This window comes from Pseudonaja textilis, chromosome 3, assembly GCF_049901715.1.
Source record: "Pseudonaja textilis isolate UNSWEBS1 chromosome 3, rPseTex1.2, whole genome shotgun sequence".
In the NCBI taxonomy this organism is placed as follows: domain Eukaryota; kingdom Metazoa; phylum Chordata; class Lepidosauria; order Squamata; family Elapidae; genus Pseudonaja; species Pseudonaja textilis.
The window spans coordinates 185,199,714-185,218,563 of NC_141992.1; the positions used below are offsets into that span (position 1 = coordinate 185,199,714).

Sequence of the window (18,850 nt, forward strand, 5' to 3'; positions counted from 1 at the left end):
TATAATAAATAAATAAACTTTGGAAATTCTGGCATATCAAGTTCTGAAAAACTCACATATAACAAAATACACAGATATATGCTTGAACACAAAGTTGTTTTGTGTTCTCTGCACATTTTTTGTTTTTTTTATTACAGTCAAGCCTGAAAGATATTGTACGATGCAGTTGTAATATTTCCTTTTAAATATTTCTTCCCTCCAGGTTACAGTCCCTGCGAGGCAAAACAATTTGCTTCTTCAACCTTTGCTCTCAGATACTGAATACAAAATTATGGTCACCCCAATCTATGCTGATGGAGAAGGAGTCAGTTTGTCAGCTCCAGGAAAAACCTGTGAGTACAAAGTTGTGAAGGCTCAAATATAAGCAAGTGCTTATATGTTAGATGTTTTGAGGAAAAAAATAATAACTTATAATGTGCTTTTTCTCCCCTTAGTGCCTCTTTCTCCTCCACAAAATCTGAAAGTCTCGGATGAATGGTATAATCGATTAAGGATTAGCTGGGATGCGCCTCGATCTCCCACGATGGGGTATAGGATTGTATATAAACCTGTGAATAGTGAGTGCTTCAAATATTTGCCTGCCTGCTTTATTTATGCATTTATGTATCTCAGTTATACTTTGTGTAAATAATGTTCCTTCCCAATTCTCACCAAATTATTCTTCTGTACACAGATAAGATACAAGATAAATTTTCTTCTTGTAATGGAGTAGGGGATTTTTGAGGCTGTAGAAAAACAAACAAAAGGGAAAAATAATACTTTATTAAACTTGTATGCTGCCCAATTCTCAATGATTCTGGCAACTCACATCAATCCAAGAAATTACAATCAAATAAATAAAACACAAAAACTCTCAAGCATGATGGAGCAAAGGGGTCTCCCTCACCTTCAGCAAAAGTTGGGGAGAAGAGCCAGCTTTTCACAGCTCTCCTAAACAAAAGAAATATTTAACAAATATTTTTCTTTTTTTCCTGAACTTCAGAGTTTAGAGCCTGTAAAACAAACAAATGATTTGTGAATAAACTTGAAAGACCCAGTTCGTTGTAATGGTTAAATGCTGGCCTAGAAACCAGGGGGTTGTGAGTTCTAGTACTGCCTTAAGCATGAAAGCTGGCTGAGGGACTTTAGGCCAATCACCAGGAGACTGTGAGTCCTAGTTCGTTTTAGGCATAAAGCCAGCTGGATAACTTTGGGCCGATTACCAGGAGATTGTGAGTTTAGTCCTGCCTTGGGCATGGAAGCCAGCTGGGTGATCTTGGGCCTGTCATTTTCTCTCCGCCCAACCCACCTCACAGGGTTGTTGTTGTGGAAAAATAGCGGAAGGAAAGATAATTGTGTGAGTTCACTGCTGTGAGTTATTTATATAGCAATAAAGGCAGGATAAAAATACAATAAATATTAAATGAAATAGATAAATAATTTATTTATCAGATTTATTTATTGTGTCATTATAACGGGCCTCTTGCTAGGTATTCTTGCTTTCAAATTAAGGATCGCTTTTGTGAATCAGAAAGTAATAATGGAACTTCCCAGCATCTTTAACCTAAACGCAGTGCTGTGGGGGAAAAATAAACCATGTTCATCAGATCCCTCTCTTGTTTCTTTCAGTTTCTGGACCAGCACTTGAAACCTTTGTGGGTGATGACGTCAACACCATCCTTATCTTGAATTTGCTTAGTGGAACAGAGTATAATGTTAAAGTATTTGCTTCTTACCCTACAGGATTTAGTGAAGCCTTAGCAAGTGTTGCCAAAACATGTAAGAAACTTGGCTTTTTAAAATCCCCACCCCCATGGATTATATTTCACTGATTACTTTAGCATTTGTTTTAGTAAGGAGTCATAATCTGGGTATGACACAAAGAATGAGGGTCTGTCTTGGATATTTTTCATTTGGAACAAAAAGTGGAAGATCACCTTTTAAAAATCAGATCCATTTTAATACACCTCTTTTTGATTACTAAGAAGTGGTCAGTTCCATTCTTTGGAATAGTTTGGAAAACTTGTACCATTATGGATATTTGAAACCTGGTAAATATTATCTCCCTTTTCCTAACTTTCCTGGTTAAGCAAGTGGTGCAAAATGGTCTAAATTGTGATCAGCAAGGAATCCGCAATCTATAAAGAGAAGAGTAATGAGACTAAGGTATGATTCTGAGGCTCCTTTCTCTAAAACCTTTGAAGCCCTTCAGATGTTATGCCTCAACTTCCCCTTGTCATGTCTCCTGTTTCTCATTATTGGTGTTAGGATGAAATGTTATTTCTGTAGTCTGATGAAAAAGAGTATGTTCTTCTCATGTATTTCGGAGGAAAATAAAATGTTCATGAAATTCTCATAACTTGAGTCTGATGTTTGCGTGACCAGGTGACCAAGAAGTGTTAGGGTACAGTAATCCAGTGTTTCAGGTTTCTCACAATTTAAAAATGAGGTCACTTCTCCTGCAGATTCTTTCAGACCAGGAGGTGTGGACAGCAAGGGAGTCTTTGGAATGATGGAAAGATCTGTAATATGAAACCCCAACACTATCTCCTTTCTCTCAGCTTTGTTCAATGTATCATTGATGCAATGTGATAGAAGGACAAAACCTTCTTTTACTCCAGAGGTGGAAAACATTTCAGAATCTGCAAGGCAGATTTTGGTATAACATTACAAGTTCACCTCTTGCTTATAAGAGGAATTCCACAAAGCAAGAACTATGGTTCCTCTGATATCCAAATCATGACAAAATGCGCCTTTTTCCTGTCTGATGGAATTGATAAAAAAGCACGAATAATATTGCATTTGTATTTTTCGTTGCAGTGTATTTGGGTGTGACAAACTTAGGAGCTTATCAAACCCGAATGACAAGCTTATGTGCCCAATGGCAGCCCCACAGACACGCAACTGCTTACAGAATTGTAATAGAATCTCTTACTGGTAAGTCAATATATTATGCATATGTCGCTCAACTATTAAGGTGCTCCTGTTGACCAGGAATCTAATTGTCAATGTCACCATTACCTCTGCAGGCCTTCAAGGTCATGAAAAGTCCCTCAGGAAACACCCAGTGACCCTGAGGTGACAATGAATATCCTTGAAGGACCCCCAAGGGAGGTGGATGGCTATTTGGCTATTATGTAGAGTGTGCCAGTTTGCTTGTGTGTGTGTGTGCCAGTCTTTCTGGGTGAAGGAGTGAACATGTGGGGTTTTTGAAAAAAAACCCGTTTTTTTCCCCCCCCCCCCCCCCCCCCCCCCCCCCCCCCCCCCCCCCCCCCCCCCCCCCCCCCCCCCCCCCCCCCCCCCAACATATAGCAAACATATAAATATGAGTGTCGAAGTGGGTTCAGTGTTCCCTCTTACTATGAAGGGGTCCATCTTTATTCAGCTGAATAAACACATAAAGCTCATTGAGGGAAATACTTGGACTCTGTCTTTATTTACACTGAGCCACACCTGAAATCGGCAAAACACTCCCTATTCGACATGAGAAGACATTCAGGTAAGAGTCTCCCCTTATCTGAAAGGCAAGAGTTATGTGATTAAAAGCTCTGAACTATTGAAACTGCCCTCTTAAAAGACTAAATAATCTATTCTGGTAGCAATCTGAAGTCTTCAGTGTGGCAGAAGTCTGACATTTCTATCATGAGACCCAAATGTACCTGAGGACATCTCCTTTGCAGCTTAGTAGTCTTGCTAAATAGAGTCCTTCTTCTTTTAATTAAAAGTGAATATGTGAGAAGTTGGTGTTTTTCAAACATAAAAATGACGATGACCAATGCTAGGTGGTTTATAAGGCTATTCGATTTTCATGCCTATCGTAGCAGCCATTTTGTAAAATGGCAAGGCACCACGGCCACCATTTTACATACTCACTGTTTACTCTTAAAATCCCAAACATGCTCACCTGTCACAACAGTCTGAAGTAACTTATTTTAGTTGTAAAGCATAAGGGAGATGATCTTGAAGAAAATAGGCAAAAACTATTGTACAAGCAAAGAGGGATGAAGCATTCCTTAAGCCGTGGAAAACCAGATAGTGTTTAGGAGAGAATCAGGCTAACTTCTCTTTGATTCACTGGGATAGGAGAAGAGAAAAACATACTCAGCCTTGCAAGATTCTGTTTCTTCATATGGACTACTAAAAGGCTGACATTAGTAGGTTAGAGTTGTGTATTCATGAAGAAATATCAGAAACAAGAATAATTCATGTTCATATACATAGTCCTCCTCCCTGTAGGAAATCACAGTTCAAAATATACTTGTGTTTAGGGTGTTGTTCTTTATTCTGCTGTGTATTTTAGAAAATGACAATAAAGTCCTGATCGTTTAATGTTCTCTATTTTCAGATGGGGCAATTGAAGAAGAGCCATTAGGTTGGGGGGCATCTAGGCATTGTTTCTTTCAACTCTATCCTGACACAAAATACAATATCAGCATTTATTCACAAATTCAAGAATTAGAAGGGCCTGCCATCAGTATAATAGAGGCAACACGTAAGTGGATTGTTTCTTATATAATGTTGATGAATGTTCATGTATGAGATGTCAGAAGTAAACAGAGATTCCATTTTCCTATCTAATTTTCTGATTTTTTTCCCTATAGTTTATTTTGATATACATAGCATCAGAGACTTTAGAATTAGGAGCTTCATGAAATAAGATTAATATCTATGTTAGTTTGAATTTTTGGGAGTCACATTTCAGATTCTTGTTCAAACATTGAAGGAAACACTTGTGATTAGCAGATGGTATGGTCAGGTCTGGTATCATTAGTGGAAACTTATTTTTCTGCATCTGATTGGTCAATAGACTATATATTAGCTCCATTACCTGGGGATTTTGAACTTGAGGAAGGACTTCAGATCTTTATAAGTGGGATCTTGGTAGCTGTGCTTAGGACAACGCTTTTTTTCCCCCCAAACTTTATTCTTGATCTCCAAACATGTCAGTAAGGCACATACAGTATATCAATATATACCACTGCTTCATCATTGTTTCTAACTTTTCTTTTCTCCATTTTCAGTGCCATACCCAACTGAGCCACCACCAACTCCTTCAACCACCACTCCACAGCCTACAATTCCTCCAGCAAAGGAAGGTAATCTTTCTGCAAAGAGAATACTAAAAGTTTTTTTTTTAAAAAAAGATTATTTAACCATAGTATGGTAGTCCTGGAATTTTGACCACAATTGGAACTGAAACTTGATCAGTGAATTGGTGTTTCTTTTTTTTTTATTTCAAAGTACTTTGTGTATTTTTGTAGTTTGCAAAGCTGCAAAGGCTGACCTGGTTTTTTTGGTGGATGGATCTTGGAGTATTGGAGATGCAAATTTCAACAAAATAATTGGCTTTCTATATAGCACTGTTGGTGCTCTTGACAAGATTGGTCCCGATGGAACTCAGGTGAGCAAGAGAGAAGATTCATTGAGTATATGAATATTTTGAAGTTGTGTATGAAATGTCTTCAGTCGTATCAAATTATAGTCACCTTGAGTAAACTGTGATTGAGATACCGAAATAATTAATTGGGGGGGGGGGTCACATTCCTGATCCAACACAATCCAAAGACTCTTTCTCCATAGTTTTTAAACTCTATTTTTTCATCAGGGTTAATCAAGATCTAGATGAAGGGTCTCCAAACTTGACAGTTTTAATACTTGTGAATTTCAGCTCCCAGAATTCCTCAGCTAGCCATGGGAATTATTGGAGTTGAAGTCCACAAGTGTTAAAGTTGCCAAGTTTGGAGATCTAGTTGAAAAAGTATCCTTTTGTCTGTTCGAAATCTCCACCAAATTATTCGCATGACCCTAATGTTTTGAGAGAGGGGAAAAATTTTCATACTTTCTTTAGTTTGATAACCAGCCCTTTTCTTCTGAAATACCCTTCTTGTTTCATGCTCCTTCCCATATCTGACTCATAGGCTGGGATTTTTAAAAAGAAAGTAAAGTCCTCTTGCTAAAACTATGTACAAATATGATTATTAAGGCATCTTTCTTATTCAGGTGGCAATAGGCCAGTTCAGTGATGATACGAGGACAGAATTTAAATTGAATGCCTACAGAAGCAAAGAAACTCTACTAGATGCCATTCAGCACATTGCCTACAAAGGGGGAAACACCAAAACAGGTAGGTTGAATGGCTGGAAGAGTTGTAGGAGAAGAGATCGAGTTTACAAAGTTGAGTTCATTAAAACTTTTCTTAGACAACCAATAGTGGTTTAACATTACATGATAATTTTTCCTTCCTTCCTTCCTTCCTTCCTTCCTTCCTTCCTTCCTTCCTTCCTTCCTTCCTTCCTTCCTTCCTTCCTTCCTTCCTTCCTTCCTTCCTTCCTTCCTTCCTTCCCAGGCAGAGCAATTAAACATGCACAGCAGATCTTATTTACTTTGGAATCTGGGACCAGGAAGGGGATCCCAAAAGTTTTAGTAGTGATCACAGATGGACGATCTCAAGATGATGTGAACGAAGTTTCCAGAGAGATGCAACTAGATGGTAAGAATTCATTTTCGTAGAAAACCTTCAGAACGTCATCAGTTTGATACAAATGTGCCTGGCCTTCCATGGTAAATAAATAGATTACTCTGTTAACGTATTTTGTGAACTTAGCCAGTTATAGTTTATTCAATAAATCATGATTGAGCAAATAATGGTGTAATATATATGTGATCCCCATTTTTTTGCATATCTGTTAGCTAATTGGACACTTACATGCCATACATCTATGGCATGTTTCTTAGAAGCAAGCCTTCCTGAGAATTAGCTTCCAAATTAGAGTTTACAATCGCCTTCTTCAACCTGGTGGACCCAAGTTTAGTTGGGGCTATAACTCCTGTAATTTCACTCCTAAAATACTCCACTTTACAACAGTGGTATGCTGGCAGAGCAAATATTAGTGTTAGATCATGTGTTATTGAGAGAAATAAGGGAAATATGCTTCTTTATCCATTTGACTCAGACATGGGTCATTTCTGTTCCTAAAATAAATTTGGCCAGCCAAAGGAAATAGGATGCCAAAACCAATCCTTTTCTGAATATGCAGAAAGAATAAACAGATGGTGTTGATAAGAGCAAGGAGGTTATTTATGACCTGATCTGGTCCTTGGAGAAAACTAGGTTTGGCTCAAGAAGTAGCTAGAACAATCTTCTCCAATCTTCCCTCTATATGTATTGAGCTATAAATACACATCATTCTCTGAGATCAGGGATGTCTAGGGTTGGCTGAGGAATTCTGGGCGGGTTGAAGTTCACAAGTCTTAAAATTGCCAAGATTGGACACCTATGTCTTAGAGGAATTATCTAGTCTTAACACATTTGGAAGAGATAGGCTGAGGAAGCCTCAACTAGATTAATAAAAATATATTCAACTTTTATTTATATAATTACCAATTGACTGATCCCAGAAATGTTTCCTCCTTCCTTCCTTCCTTCCTTCCTTCCTTCCTTCCTTCCTTCCTTCCTTCCTTCCTTCCTTCCTTCCTTCCTTCCTTCCTTCCTTCCTTCCTTCCTTCCCCAGGATACAGTATATTTGCCATTGGAGTAGCAGATGCTGATTATGCAGAACTGGTTAACATTGGCAGCAAGCCGAGCGACAGACATGTGTTCTTTGTGGATGACTTTGATGCCTTCAAGAAGATTGAAGATGAACTGATCACTTTTGTCTGTGAAACAGCCTCCGCAAGTTAGCAGTTGTTTCTTTACTTCTTCCTGCCTATTGCCCCAAATTTTTTAAAAAATGCGTTTGGCTAACTTGATCTTCAGAATGATGGTGTACAGCATCCTGTTTCTCTTCGTGTTTACTTAGAAGTCAGTCCCATTAAGTTTAATGTTTTCTCCCAGATAAGTGCGCACTTGATGGTGGCATTAGAGAAGAGTGTGTTGCATTTGTAGGCAATTTGGATGGTGCTCAAAATAGCTAATAACAATTTCAAATGTACTACTATAATTAAATCCATTAAGAACATACAACATATAGAAAGACACTGGGCACATCATTTAAAAACTACTTCTCCAAGTTGGATAGACTACTTCTATCTATGGTAAGATGAAACCCATAGAGGGGCGTGCATAAGCACACAATCGTGCCTACCACCCCTGTCCTATTGTCCCCAATTATTCATTCCTATTTCTTGTATTTAAACTTAAGTTTATTCTTGTTTTTGTTATATTGTAAGCTTTTGACAAATAAATAAATAAAATAAAAATAAATGCCCTTAAAAAGACTTAGGAGGACAGAATTGGCTGGAATATGGTTTGACAATGATGATGGTCAATTTGCAAGTTAAAAAGAGAATAATTTTTAAAAAGTGAGCAATTTTAGAAAAAAGCAAATGTAACGAAGGCATCCTGATTCATTTTGGCGTGGGTATGTATGTAATATTAGCTTTATTATTTTGGTTATAATATAATAACAAACCGTGTTTGTATTGATCATGTCTGTACACTACTTAATACCCAGCATTCACTCTTCTGTTTCTACCATATATTGCAGTAATAAAATATCCAATATAATATAGATAGTCCTTGATTAACGATCAGTCACTTAGAAACTGTTTGAAGATATGAACCCGCTCTCCGCCCCCAAAGCTACTTATAATCCAATTCCAGACTTCTGATGACTGCACAAACACCGGTGGTCAGATGGATTCATTTGGGGCCCTTGGCAACTGGATTATCTTTATGGCCATTTGCAGCATTCTGTGGTTGTATGACCAAGATTTATGACATATTTTCCTGGTTTCCAGCCCTTTTAAGCCAGTTTCCAGCAAAAATGCCCAAAGGAATACTGATTTGCTCAACCATCATTTGTTCACTTAATGATTGCCATGCTCATTTAGTGACCAGTGTTCACTTAATGGCTGCCACAAAAAAAGCCATAAAATGAAATTTGGTTACATGAGTATCTCAACTTATGACCCTCACAACTTATAATGGAAATTCTGGGTTCCATTACAGTCGTAAGTGGAGGACTAACTTGTAACGGCTACAATTCATATAGCAGTGTCATCATGAGCTATTGAATGCCAAAGGGAGTAACAATGCAGTGATTGTTTGTCTGTCTCAACTGTACAAAATAAAGACATGTCTGCTAGTTTTCAAACATCTGCTTCCCCTCAAACTGCAGCCACACAGCAGTGATGGCTTTGTTTGTGAAGCTTTCCAAATGTGGACTGGATTTTCAAAATAGATGGAGAAATTCCATTGATCACAACAAAGACAACATTGCTGTGTTTATTTCAGTAAGTGAGGAATCAATGGCCCCAAGATCTTTCTAAAGTTTATAGGAAATACTATAGTGCGAGAAACATGGCAAAAGGAATACTTGATTGATTTTTGACACTTAAAAATGCTGTGTTTACAGGCCACATTCTGAAGCTTTGGCATGTTTTGATTTCTTGCTGTTGATGCCGTTTTTCATAAAAATTGAATACATTTGGCATTATGAATATTTCTTCTGAGAGATCATTTGTTTTCTTCCCTTTTACAGCTTGTCCATTGGTGTATAAAGATGGCAACAGTTTAGCAGGTATGTTGTTATTAAACAAGTACATTTTTCATGTGACAAGTAATGAGTGAATAATGTAATATGTACATAGTTTATTTCTTTGCAATAGTTATAGCTTAAAGATGTTAGCTATGGAGAGGGATTCATCTTATATTCTGTGTTATTTATGAGATATTAGAGTGGTTTTTATTATTGTGTTAGTTGTTTTGTCCTGGAGTGTGTTGTATGCTTTTAACTATTTTACTGTTTTTGGATTTTGTAAGCCACCCAGAGTCCATTGGAATGGCTATACCACATGTAAATAATTAATAATAATAATATTACATTCTACATGGTGCCTTCACTGCACCATAAATGGGGTAAGGGAATTATATTTGGAGGCTAGTGTTGAAAGAAAGAAGAAGCATTTAAGCAAAATTAACGTGAACTCTGGGATTTTGCAAAGATTATAAATACATGCCAATTGCCAAATGTTTGAATTTTGATCAGGTAACCATGGGGATACTGCAATGGTTGTAAGTGTGAAAAATTGTCATACGTCACTTTTTTCAGTGCCATTGTAATTTTGAATGGTCACTAAACAACTGGTTGTAAATGTAGGAATACCTGTACCATCTTTCCTTAATTAGCTTCTACTTCCTATACAATGGAAATTGAAAGCATACGGTCATGTTTTGTTAGTTGCACAATTATCAAGTAATTGTCAGAAATTGTAAGAATTTGCAGTGCCTGAGTTGCTAAACTCTTCATTACATAACTCATATTTAACTTCCCATTCTGATTAAGAAATGGAAATGACACACATATCCCTCTGTTTTGGTTTCCAGGATTTAAAATGATGGAGATGTTTGGCTTGGTTGACAAAGAGTTTGCATCTGTGGAAGGAGTGTCTATGGAACCTGGAACGTTTAATGCCTACCACTGTTATGGACTGCATAAGGATGCTTTGGTCTCTCAGCCAACCAAGTACGTACTGAAGATAAAGCAATTGTCAGGCGCAAAGAATCAGGATAATTCATCAAGTTCAAGCACAGAAGGTTTATACCCAAGAACAGGGATCTCCCAATGTGGCAACTGGTGGACTTCAGCTCTCAGAATTCTTTAGCCAGCATGGAAGTTCACAAATCTTAAAGTTGCCAAGTTTGAAGAGCCTTGCACAAGAATTTATGATCAGGCGTTAGGGATAATCTGTAATATTATAGTTGTAGGCAACTATTAAAAAAAAGATCTTATGTAATATCAATGTAATTTTTGCATCTAGGAATGGGAGTTCGATTATTTTGGAGTTACGGTGATTTATTTATTTAATTTAGAAACCATCCATCTTGCTCAGAGGGACCTCTGTGCAATTGCATATATGCAAATACAGAATATTAATATATGGGTACGTGCATGTGTTTTTTTGCATGCAGCCTTGCGCACAGATTACATTGCACATATCGCTAAAATTGTATCAAGTAACAAAACTATCTTGCAATTTTTGTACATGATGGCAATTGTTTTGCATTTAAAAAAAAATAACTAAAACAAACAAGCAAAAAAAAGCTTTTTGGCTTAAAAGTTTCCCTGATAAAGAAGTATTGCCTAGGGAAAAGGATAATGGGGGAAAAAGAAACAGCATCTGGAAATTCTCCCCCAGACATTTCCTTCTTTCCTGAAAGATTTCTCACTAATTTGTCTTGAAAGAATTCCAAGCAGAAATCTGATGGATGCCTCTCGGCTTAATTTGCAAAGTTGAGTCAGTAGTTGCAATGAGATACAGCACTAAATCAAAGTTTAGTGTCACATCTGTAGTCCAGATTTCTCTTACTTCTCTTCTACTGTGACTTCTAGAAGGCAACCAGAAACATTTGCTTCAACCTTCAGTATCACCCCAGTACAGTCATCATACTTGTCAGTTGACTGCTTCAAAACTCATCAAATTTGATATTCGATGTGTTTTGAAGCAGAAATCTTGTCTTTTTCCTGGTAGTCGATGTGCAAGGAAGAACTTGCTGGTACCGGCTGCTTTGTGGCTTGCTATTTCTTCAGGCCAAAATGGCAGGTCACATAGTAAATCATGTGGTTTTTCTCGGTACCTGTCGGTTTTAGTATTTACACATCTTCCGGAACAAATTACCGAGGAGGACTGAGGTACCACTCATTTCATCTGAATGAGTGTAAATCAGTCTGGACAAAAACAAAACAAAACATGGTTAGAAGTGAGCATGTTCAAGACATAAGCCAATTTAAACTCTCCATAGTTTTTCCTATTCAAATTAAACAAGAAATAGCAGTTAACTGGGAACACCAGTGAAGGGTTTAAATCCATTGTATATGAATACTATGTGTATAAGCTGCATACACAGATGGAACCCAATCTACAAACATAATGGAGATTGCTAATTAGAGTTGTAAATTGTGACGATCATAAAGTCATATACTTGACAACTGATTTTATGACCTTTTGTTGTGCGTGTTGTTAAGTAAGTGCTATGGTTGTTAGGCAAACCCATTGTTTGCTACAGAACATTTTGCCAAAAATCCGGAAGTAAATACAGGTTTTCAGCAAAAAAAAAAAGTGAATTGTGGTCACACAACTGTAAATGCGGGCTGGTTGTCAAGCATTGAAAATATGGTTACATGACTACAGGGGAGGAGCAGCCATCAGAACTTCAGACCTGAGTCATAAGTATCTTTTGGGGAGAAACTTATATTTTTGAACATTTGCTAAGCAACCAATCATACTGTATGCATAGTTTTGGAGCCAAGGAGTAATATGATATATGTTCTTTCAGAAATGATCAAATCTTAAGCTTGTAAGTTGTTGTTGATGATGATGTTATCCGTTTGGTTGAGTCTACGAGCCAGGTCTCTCCACATCTTCCAATCTTGCACTAGTTCTTTGAGTTTTTCTATGCCTCGGCTGGTGTCAACTTTGATGGTGTCCAGCCATCATGTTCTTTGGCTGCCTGTTTCCTTTTGCTGTTAACTCTTCCAAACATAATTCCTTTCTTCAGTGAATTCCCCCGCAGGACATGGTCAAAGTAAGTGAGATGCAGTTTTGTGATTTTGCCTTCTAGAGACATGTCTGGAGTCCAGTACTTCATTCTTATCACCCTCACTGTGTTAATTCCATATAAGGCAACAAGTTGACAATTTCTTATTCAGTATGTAGTTCCAACATAGATGAACTAGATCAGTGTTTTGGAACCTTGGCAACTTTAAGATGGGTGGATTTCACTTCCTAGAATTCTCCAGCCAGCATGCTTTAAGATGAATGGACTTTACCTTCCAGAATTCCTGATCCAACATGCTTTAAGATGGGTGGACTTCATTTCCCAGAATTCTCTAGCCAATCTATTTTAAGATGGGTGGACTTCAACATCCAGAATTCCTGACCCAGCATGCTTTAAGATGGGTGGGCTTCAATTCCCAGAATTCTCTAGCCAATCTATTTTAAGATGGGTGGACTTCAACATCCAGAATTCCTGACCCAGCATGCTTTAGGATGGGTGGACTTCAATTCCCAGAATTCCTGACCCAGCATGCTTTAAGATGGGTGGACTTCAATTCCCAGAATTCTCTAGCCAATCTGTTTTAAGATGGGTGGACTTCAACATCCAGAATTCCTGAGCCAGCATACTTTAAGATGGGTGGACTTCACCTCCCAGAATTCCCCAGCCATCATGCTTTAAAATGCATGGACACTACTGACTGGGGAATTCTGGGAATTGAAGTCCACATATCTTAAAGTTGCCAAAATTGAGAAACACTGGATTAGATATCTAATGTTGCTGGAGGTTGAAGCTGAGACAATCACTAAGAAGTAGCTGGCCTAAAATCACAGGGAGGGGCACCATTTAATGTGGCTACTTAAGACAAGAGAAACCTAAGGGGGTGGCCTTCATCTCATCTGTAGAGAAGCTCCAGAGAGAACTAAGGCTGAAGTTTCAGCTGTAGTAGATAGATAGATTTCTGGCAAGGATCCAGACTGAAATTGGAACTTGATAGGCTTGTCTTCACCAGAAAATTTCTAATTTAAACTTCAAAGCCAAGTCATAATTGTTTGACTGTAGTTGAGTAACTACCTAGATCTGTTGAGTATCAACATTTAATTATACATTAAGCTCTAGGTGGTTTATTTTGAAAGCACTAGGAAGTGGCCATTACTTATCTAGTAGTTGTACAAAGCCTTCTCTGTATAAAAGCCAAAAACTAGATCTTGTGATTCAATTTTATTGCTTTCCATTAAAGCTATTTTATCTGGAATGAAGGTGGATGTTGAGCTATTTTACCATTGCAAATCCCCACTCGTGGAATATGCAACGGGACCCAGAAGAAGTTCTGCTACTATACGTATCTTGCACCCTTAGTTTGGATAAGAATAGGAGAGATTTGCACTGCATTTAGGCAGCACTGGGTAATGCTATAGAGTTGTTATTTCCCTCTAATTGCAGAGTAATGATGATGTTATCCATTCGAATCTAGGTCAACTCTTATGACTCTAGGGGCCAGTTCTCTCCACACCTTCCAATCTTGAATTAGTTCTTTGAGTTGTTCTAGTCCAAGGGTCTTCAAACTTGGCAAGCTTAAGACTTGTGGACTTCAACTCCCAGAATTCCTCAGCTAACGTGATTGGAGGAGGGATTCTGGGAGTTGAAGTCCACAAGTCCTAAAGCTGTCAAGTTTGAATACCCCTGTTCTAGTCTCTGGCTGATGTGAGCTTTGATGGTGTCCAATCATTGTGTGCTTTGGCAGCCTGTTTTCCTTTTACCACTAACTCTTCCAGCTTAATTGCTTTCTCCAGTGAAATTGCAGAGTGCAAAGGCAAACGATAAAACCACTGCAGGAAGTCAAGGGATTGATGGATGAATCACCAAATCCAACAGCATGGCCTTCCTTTCCCCTTAAATTTGGAAAGTTGTATATATTGAGCAGTTTAGTTTCATATCTGGTACAGGTAGTCCTTGACTTACTGTGGTGGCGCAGTGGTTAGAATGCAGTACTGCAGGCTACTTCTGTTGACTGATGGTTGCCAGCAATTTGGCAGTTCGAATCTTACCAGGCTCGAGGTTGACTCAGCCTTCCATCCTTCCGAGGTTGGTAAAATGAGGATCCAGGTTGTTGGGTGCAATATGCTGACTCTGTAAACTGCTTAGAGACGGATATAAAGCATTGTGAAGTAGTATATAAGTCTATTGCTATTATGGCTGTAATTGAACCCATAATTTTGATTATAAGTCATGAAGGTTATGGTTTTCTTTTACCACTAACTCTTCCCAACATAATTGCTTTCTCCGTGTGGACCAGACCAATTTTACTACTTTGTTTGTGACAGTCATTAAGTGAATGCCATAATCATTGAATGAACCTATTGTTTGTTACTGAGTGGTTTTTGCTGGAAACTGGAAGTAAATGTTGATTTGGGGGAACATAGTGACGTGACTATCGGGCACTGCAAACAGCCATATTTGCATATTGAATGCCCAAAATATTGTCATATGACCGTAGGGGGAACAGCTGTTATAACTTCAAATCCAGGACGTCAGTATTGTTTGGTGGGTTCATGTAACTTTGATGGATCACTGAGCAACCAGTCATAAGTTGAAGACTACCTATATCTGCAGCTCTGAATTAAATGGCCCTGGAGATTCTTTGTCATCCAGGTCATGGTTGTCCCAAGGGTGCTTTTTCCAAAGGCAACTGGGTATTTTTTGTTTATCCCTTGAAGATGTTTCACTTCTCCAAAAAACATCTTCAATTTTGAAGAAGCTTCTTGGATGAGAAGCAAAACATCTTCAGAGAAAAACAAAGGAAGTCCAGTTGTCTTCAGAAAAAGCACCTTGGGACTCTGAATGAAATCCACTTTGGGTTATTGCTCTAAGTTTATCCAGGCTTTAAATGTATTCTGCACATGCAAAAAGTTTTGTAGAGATGGAAGACACCTCAAAACCAGCACAGTAGGACATCCTTCCATATTGGGTCTTGTTTAATCTTTGACGATCCATCATTCTCCCTTTAATCAATTATTCATTTCTTAAGGAGAAGAAAAAAGGTCTACAAGTTGTGCTGGTTTTGGAGAGATGCCTGGGTAGACATCTCACTGTCATATTATTTTTGGATTGAAATTTTAATTTGCTTTCCAAGAAAAAATATGAACAGATTCTTTTACTCTCAAACATTTACAGTAACCATCTCGGCTCTTAAATGAGAAGCTGCCTACACATTCAGTGGCGTATTCCCAGGATTAATCTTTCCTGGGGCCAGATTTATGCTAAAAAATCCCTCCTTATTTGTTAAAATGGTTCATCCTCTGGCGTGAGGGCTGAATGCTGAAAACAGTACTGCCTGGAAAAAGAGCATTTTGTGAAGTGGGGAGATAAAGCTAATTCAGCTCGTATGTGGATTCTTGCAGATTTTAGGGATTAGGAAAGCAAAACTTGGGGTGAGGGGGAGAGGCAGGCAAATTTGTAACGTGGCATTAGAGGAACATGGGTGGAGGAAGGAAGAGTGGAGGAAGAATATTGCGTGTTATTTTTCCAAATCAAACCCTTGTGTACAACTGGAACAAATCAAGTCAATAATATATAAGTAATAAGCATTTAGTTACGTTTCCCAGTTAAATAAAATTGTCTCTCGTGGTACAAAAGCTGTCTCCTAGAAACCATTAGAATTTAGGAGCATTTTGCACCAGCAAGGTTGGCAAGGATGTTGAAAGATAAATCAGCAAAATGTTGGAAATGTCACCAGACACCAGAATTATATTATCATATGTGGTGGCTATGTGTAGAAGCAAAAAGATATTGGACAAAAAATACATACGTGGTTGGAAAAGGTGATACAACAACACATAGATTTAAAACCTGAAATGTTTTTGATGGGGATTGTACCAGAAACTTACAGTAAAGATAAGATAAGATATTTAATTATCCATGTAGTAACCGCAGCTAGAATTGTATTTGCACAAAATTGGAAAAATGAAAAGATTCCGACAGAAGAGAATCTGATAAGGAAAATATTAGAATGTGCAGAAATGAACAGATTTACACTTGCAATTAAAGAGAAGGAACAAACTGAATATTATCAAATATGTGAATTATTTTATCAATGGCTAGAGAAAAAATATGAAGGCTAGAAATAATTATCAGGCCAGTGAAATACAGAAAATATGTTAATAAAATTGATTACGTTAAGAAGAGGAATGTTATAGTAATAATTTGTATACGAATATGATAAGATAGAGAATTAGTATTAAAACAATGAATATGGTCGTAAAATTTAACTGTTATGGCACAAGTCATTTGTAACCAGTCGACATACCGTTTAATGAAAAATGAATTGAATATATGTATTTTAAATAAAACAAAAAAAGAAGTTAGGAGTAAGTATTTGATTTGCTCATTGGCTGGATGTCTTACAGGAAGTTCCTATACCTCAGAGCTATAATAATCCTTCTATTGCATTAGCTGTTCAGATTTAGGGATATCTGCATTTTTCCCAGGCTTATGGACATTCCTTTGATTTCTTTCGAAATTCCAAGCTGCAACTGAAGATATCCCCACTCCAGTAAAAGTCCACCAAGTTTAAATTGTACATGATCACTTGAGTAAAATCCTTTGATCTTCAAGAATTTCTTTTTCATTTGTTTGCCTGCAGATATTTCCTAATTATTCACTTCCGCCACCTCAATATCCTTTTATTTCGGGAATATTGATGAAATGTTGATCACAAATCAAACTTTAGACATATGTTTCAAATGTGTGTTCAGATTTGCAACTCCTGCTATATTTGATACAGTATCATCTGTTATGATGGTTCCACTGTAATGGTTACAGTTAGTCCTCAGCTTACAACATTTGTTTAGTGACCATTCAAAGTTACAACAGCATTGGAAAAAAAATACTTATGCTGTTTTTCACACTTGCAATCATTGCAGCTTCCCCATGTGATCAGAATATGGATTTAGGGAACTATGGTAGCTTGTATTTATGATGTTTGCAGTGTCTGTCATGCCTTTAATAGAGTCGGACTCTGAGGGAGAGGAGGAACAGCCGACAGGGAGTGGAGATGTGGCTCTGGAGGTTGTGGAGGAGGCTGGGGAAGGGCAGAAGCCGGCTGGGCAGTCAGAGGAAGAACCAGGCCCATCCCCTCTGCATCCTGGGATACGCAGGGAGGAACAGAGAAGGAAACAACTTGGCTTATGAGAGAGGAAGTGGCCATGATCCCCCTCATTGGTTGCAGCTGGGGAGAATAGTATATAAGAGAGACGATTACAACACAGCATTGCTAGAAGCAAAGCGTGTTTTATTTTGGGCTGAAGTTACCTTGGTTGGTGTCCTTCCAAAAGACTGTGCCTTGTTATCTCCTTGAAGTTGGTAATTACTTATCCTGTTCCATTGTGGAAATTTCTTCATTGTAGTTTGTTTGATTTTTTTAGTTCACTTCTATCTGCTCATTAAGTTCAGACTGTATTGCTTTCTTTTGAAGACTATTTTTGAGTACATTTTATCTCCAACTGAGAATTATTGAACAGTGGGGCCAAGTTGGAGGCATTAAAGGACATTTATTTGTGTTTTGGATTTTGTTACATTTGTGTTACACTCCGGGTCATCACAGTGTCCCAGGTTCATGTGATAGCACTTAGCAATAGCACTTAGATTTAGATACTGCTTCATGGTGCTTTTACACCATGTGCTTTACAGAATCAGCATATTGCTCCAACAACCTAGGTCCCCATTTTACTGATCTTGGAAGGATGGAAGGCTGAGTCAATCTTGAGCCGGTTGGTATCGAACTCCTGGCAGTGAACAGTGAGTTTGCCTGCAATACTGCATTTTAACCACTGCGCCACCATGGCTCATATGTGATCATCTTTTTCAGTCTTCTGCAAAGTCAACAGGGAAGCCACTTTCACTTAACGACCATATTACCAGGGGTGGGATTTTATTGGTTTGGACCGGTTCTATAGAACCGGATGTTACAATTCTGCACAGTTTGGAAAACTGGCTGGCCCCACCCCTCTCTGTCTGCCCCGCCCCTCCCCATCCAGTCAGTCCTTATTGCACATGCCTGACATCGCTGACTGCATTCTTCTCTGCCCAGTAACTCCTAAAGGTATTTTGTTTCCCCCCCTCCTGATGATCAGCTGTTCCGACGATTCCCCTCACTGTCTTACTGCTTCACCCAGGAGGCTTCTCTGAGGCTCAGGAGGCAAAAAGGGGTGTAGGGGATGCTGTATGCCCATCATCCTGCTCCCTTTTTTGCCTTCCTGGTCCTCAGGGAAGGTTTCTGGGAGCAAAAATGCGCACACCCCCAGGAGATTTCCTGAGGCCTAGGAGGCAAAAAAACCCCTGGAGCATGGGGTGGGGTTGCTGCAAAAAGAAGAGGAG

The 18,850-nt window shown here is 38.3% G+C and overlaps 1 protein-coding gene across 2 annotated transcripts in view; it reads left to right on the forward strand.

Moving 5' to 3' along the window:
* COL14A1 (collagen type XIV alpha 1 chain) overlaps positions 1-18,850 on the forward strand; it is a 142,261-nt gene that overhangs the window by 54,807 nt on the left and 68,604 nt on the right. For both annotated transcript variants that reach the window (XM_087931683.1, XM_026703612.2), the window contains exons 19-30: positions 203-332; positions 435-557; positions 1,609-1,758; positions 2,800-2,916; positions 4,325-4,471; positions 5,001-5,075; positions 5,241-5,380; positions 5,980-6,103; positions 6,326-6,469; positions 7,491-7,655; positions 9,462-9,500; positions 10,307-10,445. In XM_087931683.1, coding sequence (XP_087787809.1) covers positions 203-332; positions 435-557; positions 1,609-1,758; positions 2,800-2,916; positions 4,325-4,471; positions 5,001-5,075; positions 5,241-5,380; positions 5,980-6,103; positions 6,326-6,469; positions 7,491-7,655; positions 9,462-9,500; positions 10,307-10,445 — 1,493 coding nt within the window. The remainder of the gene's footprint in view (positions 1-202; positions 333-434; positions 558-1,608; positions 1,759-2,799; positions 2,917-4,324; positions 4,472-5,000; positions 5,076-5,240; positions 5,381-5,979; positions 6,104-6,325; positions 6,470-7,490; positions 7,656-9,461; positions 9,501-10,306; positions 10,446-18,850) is intronic.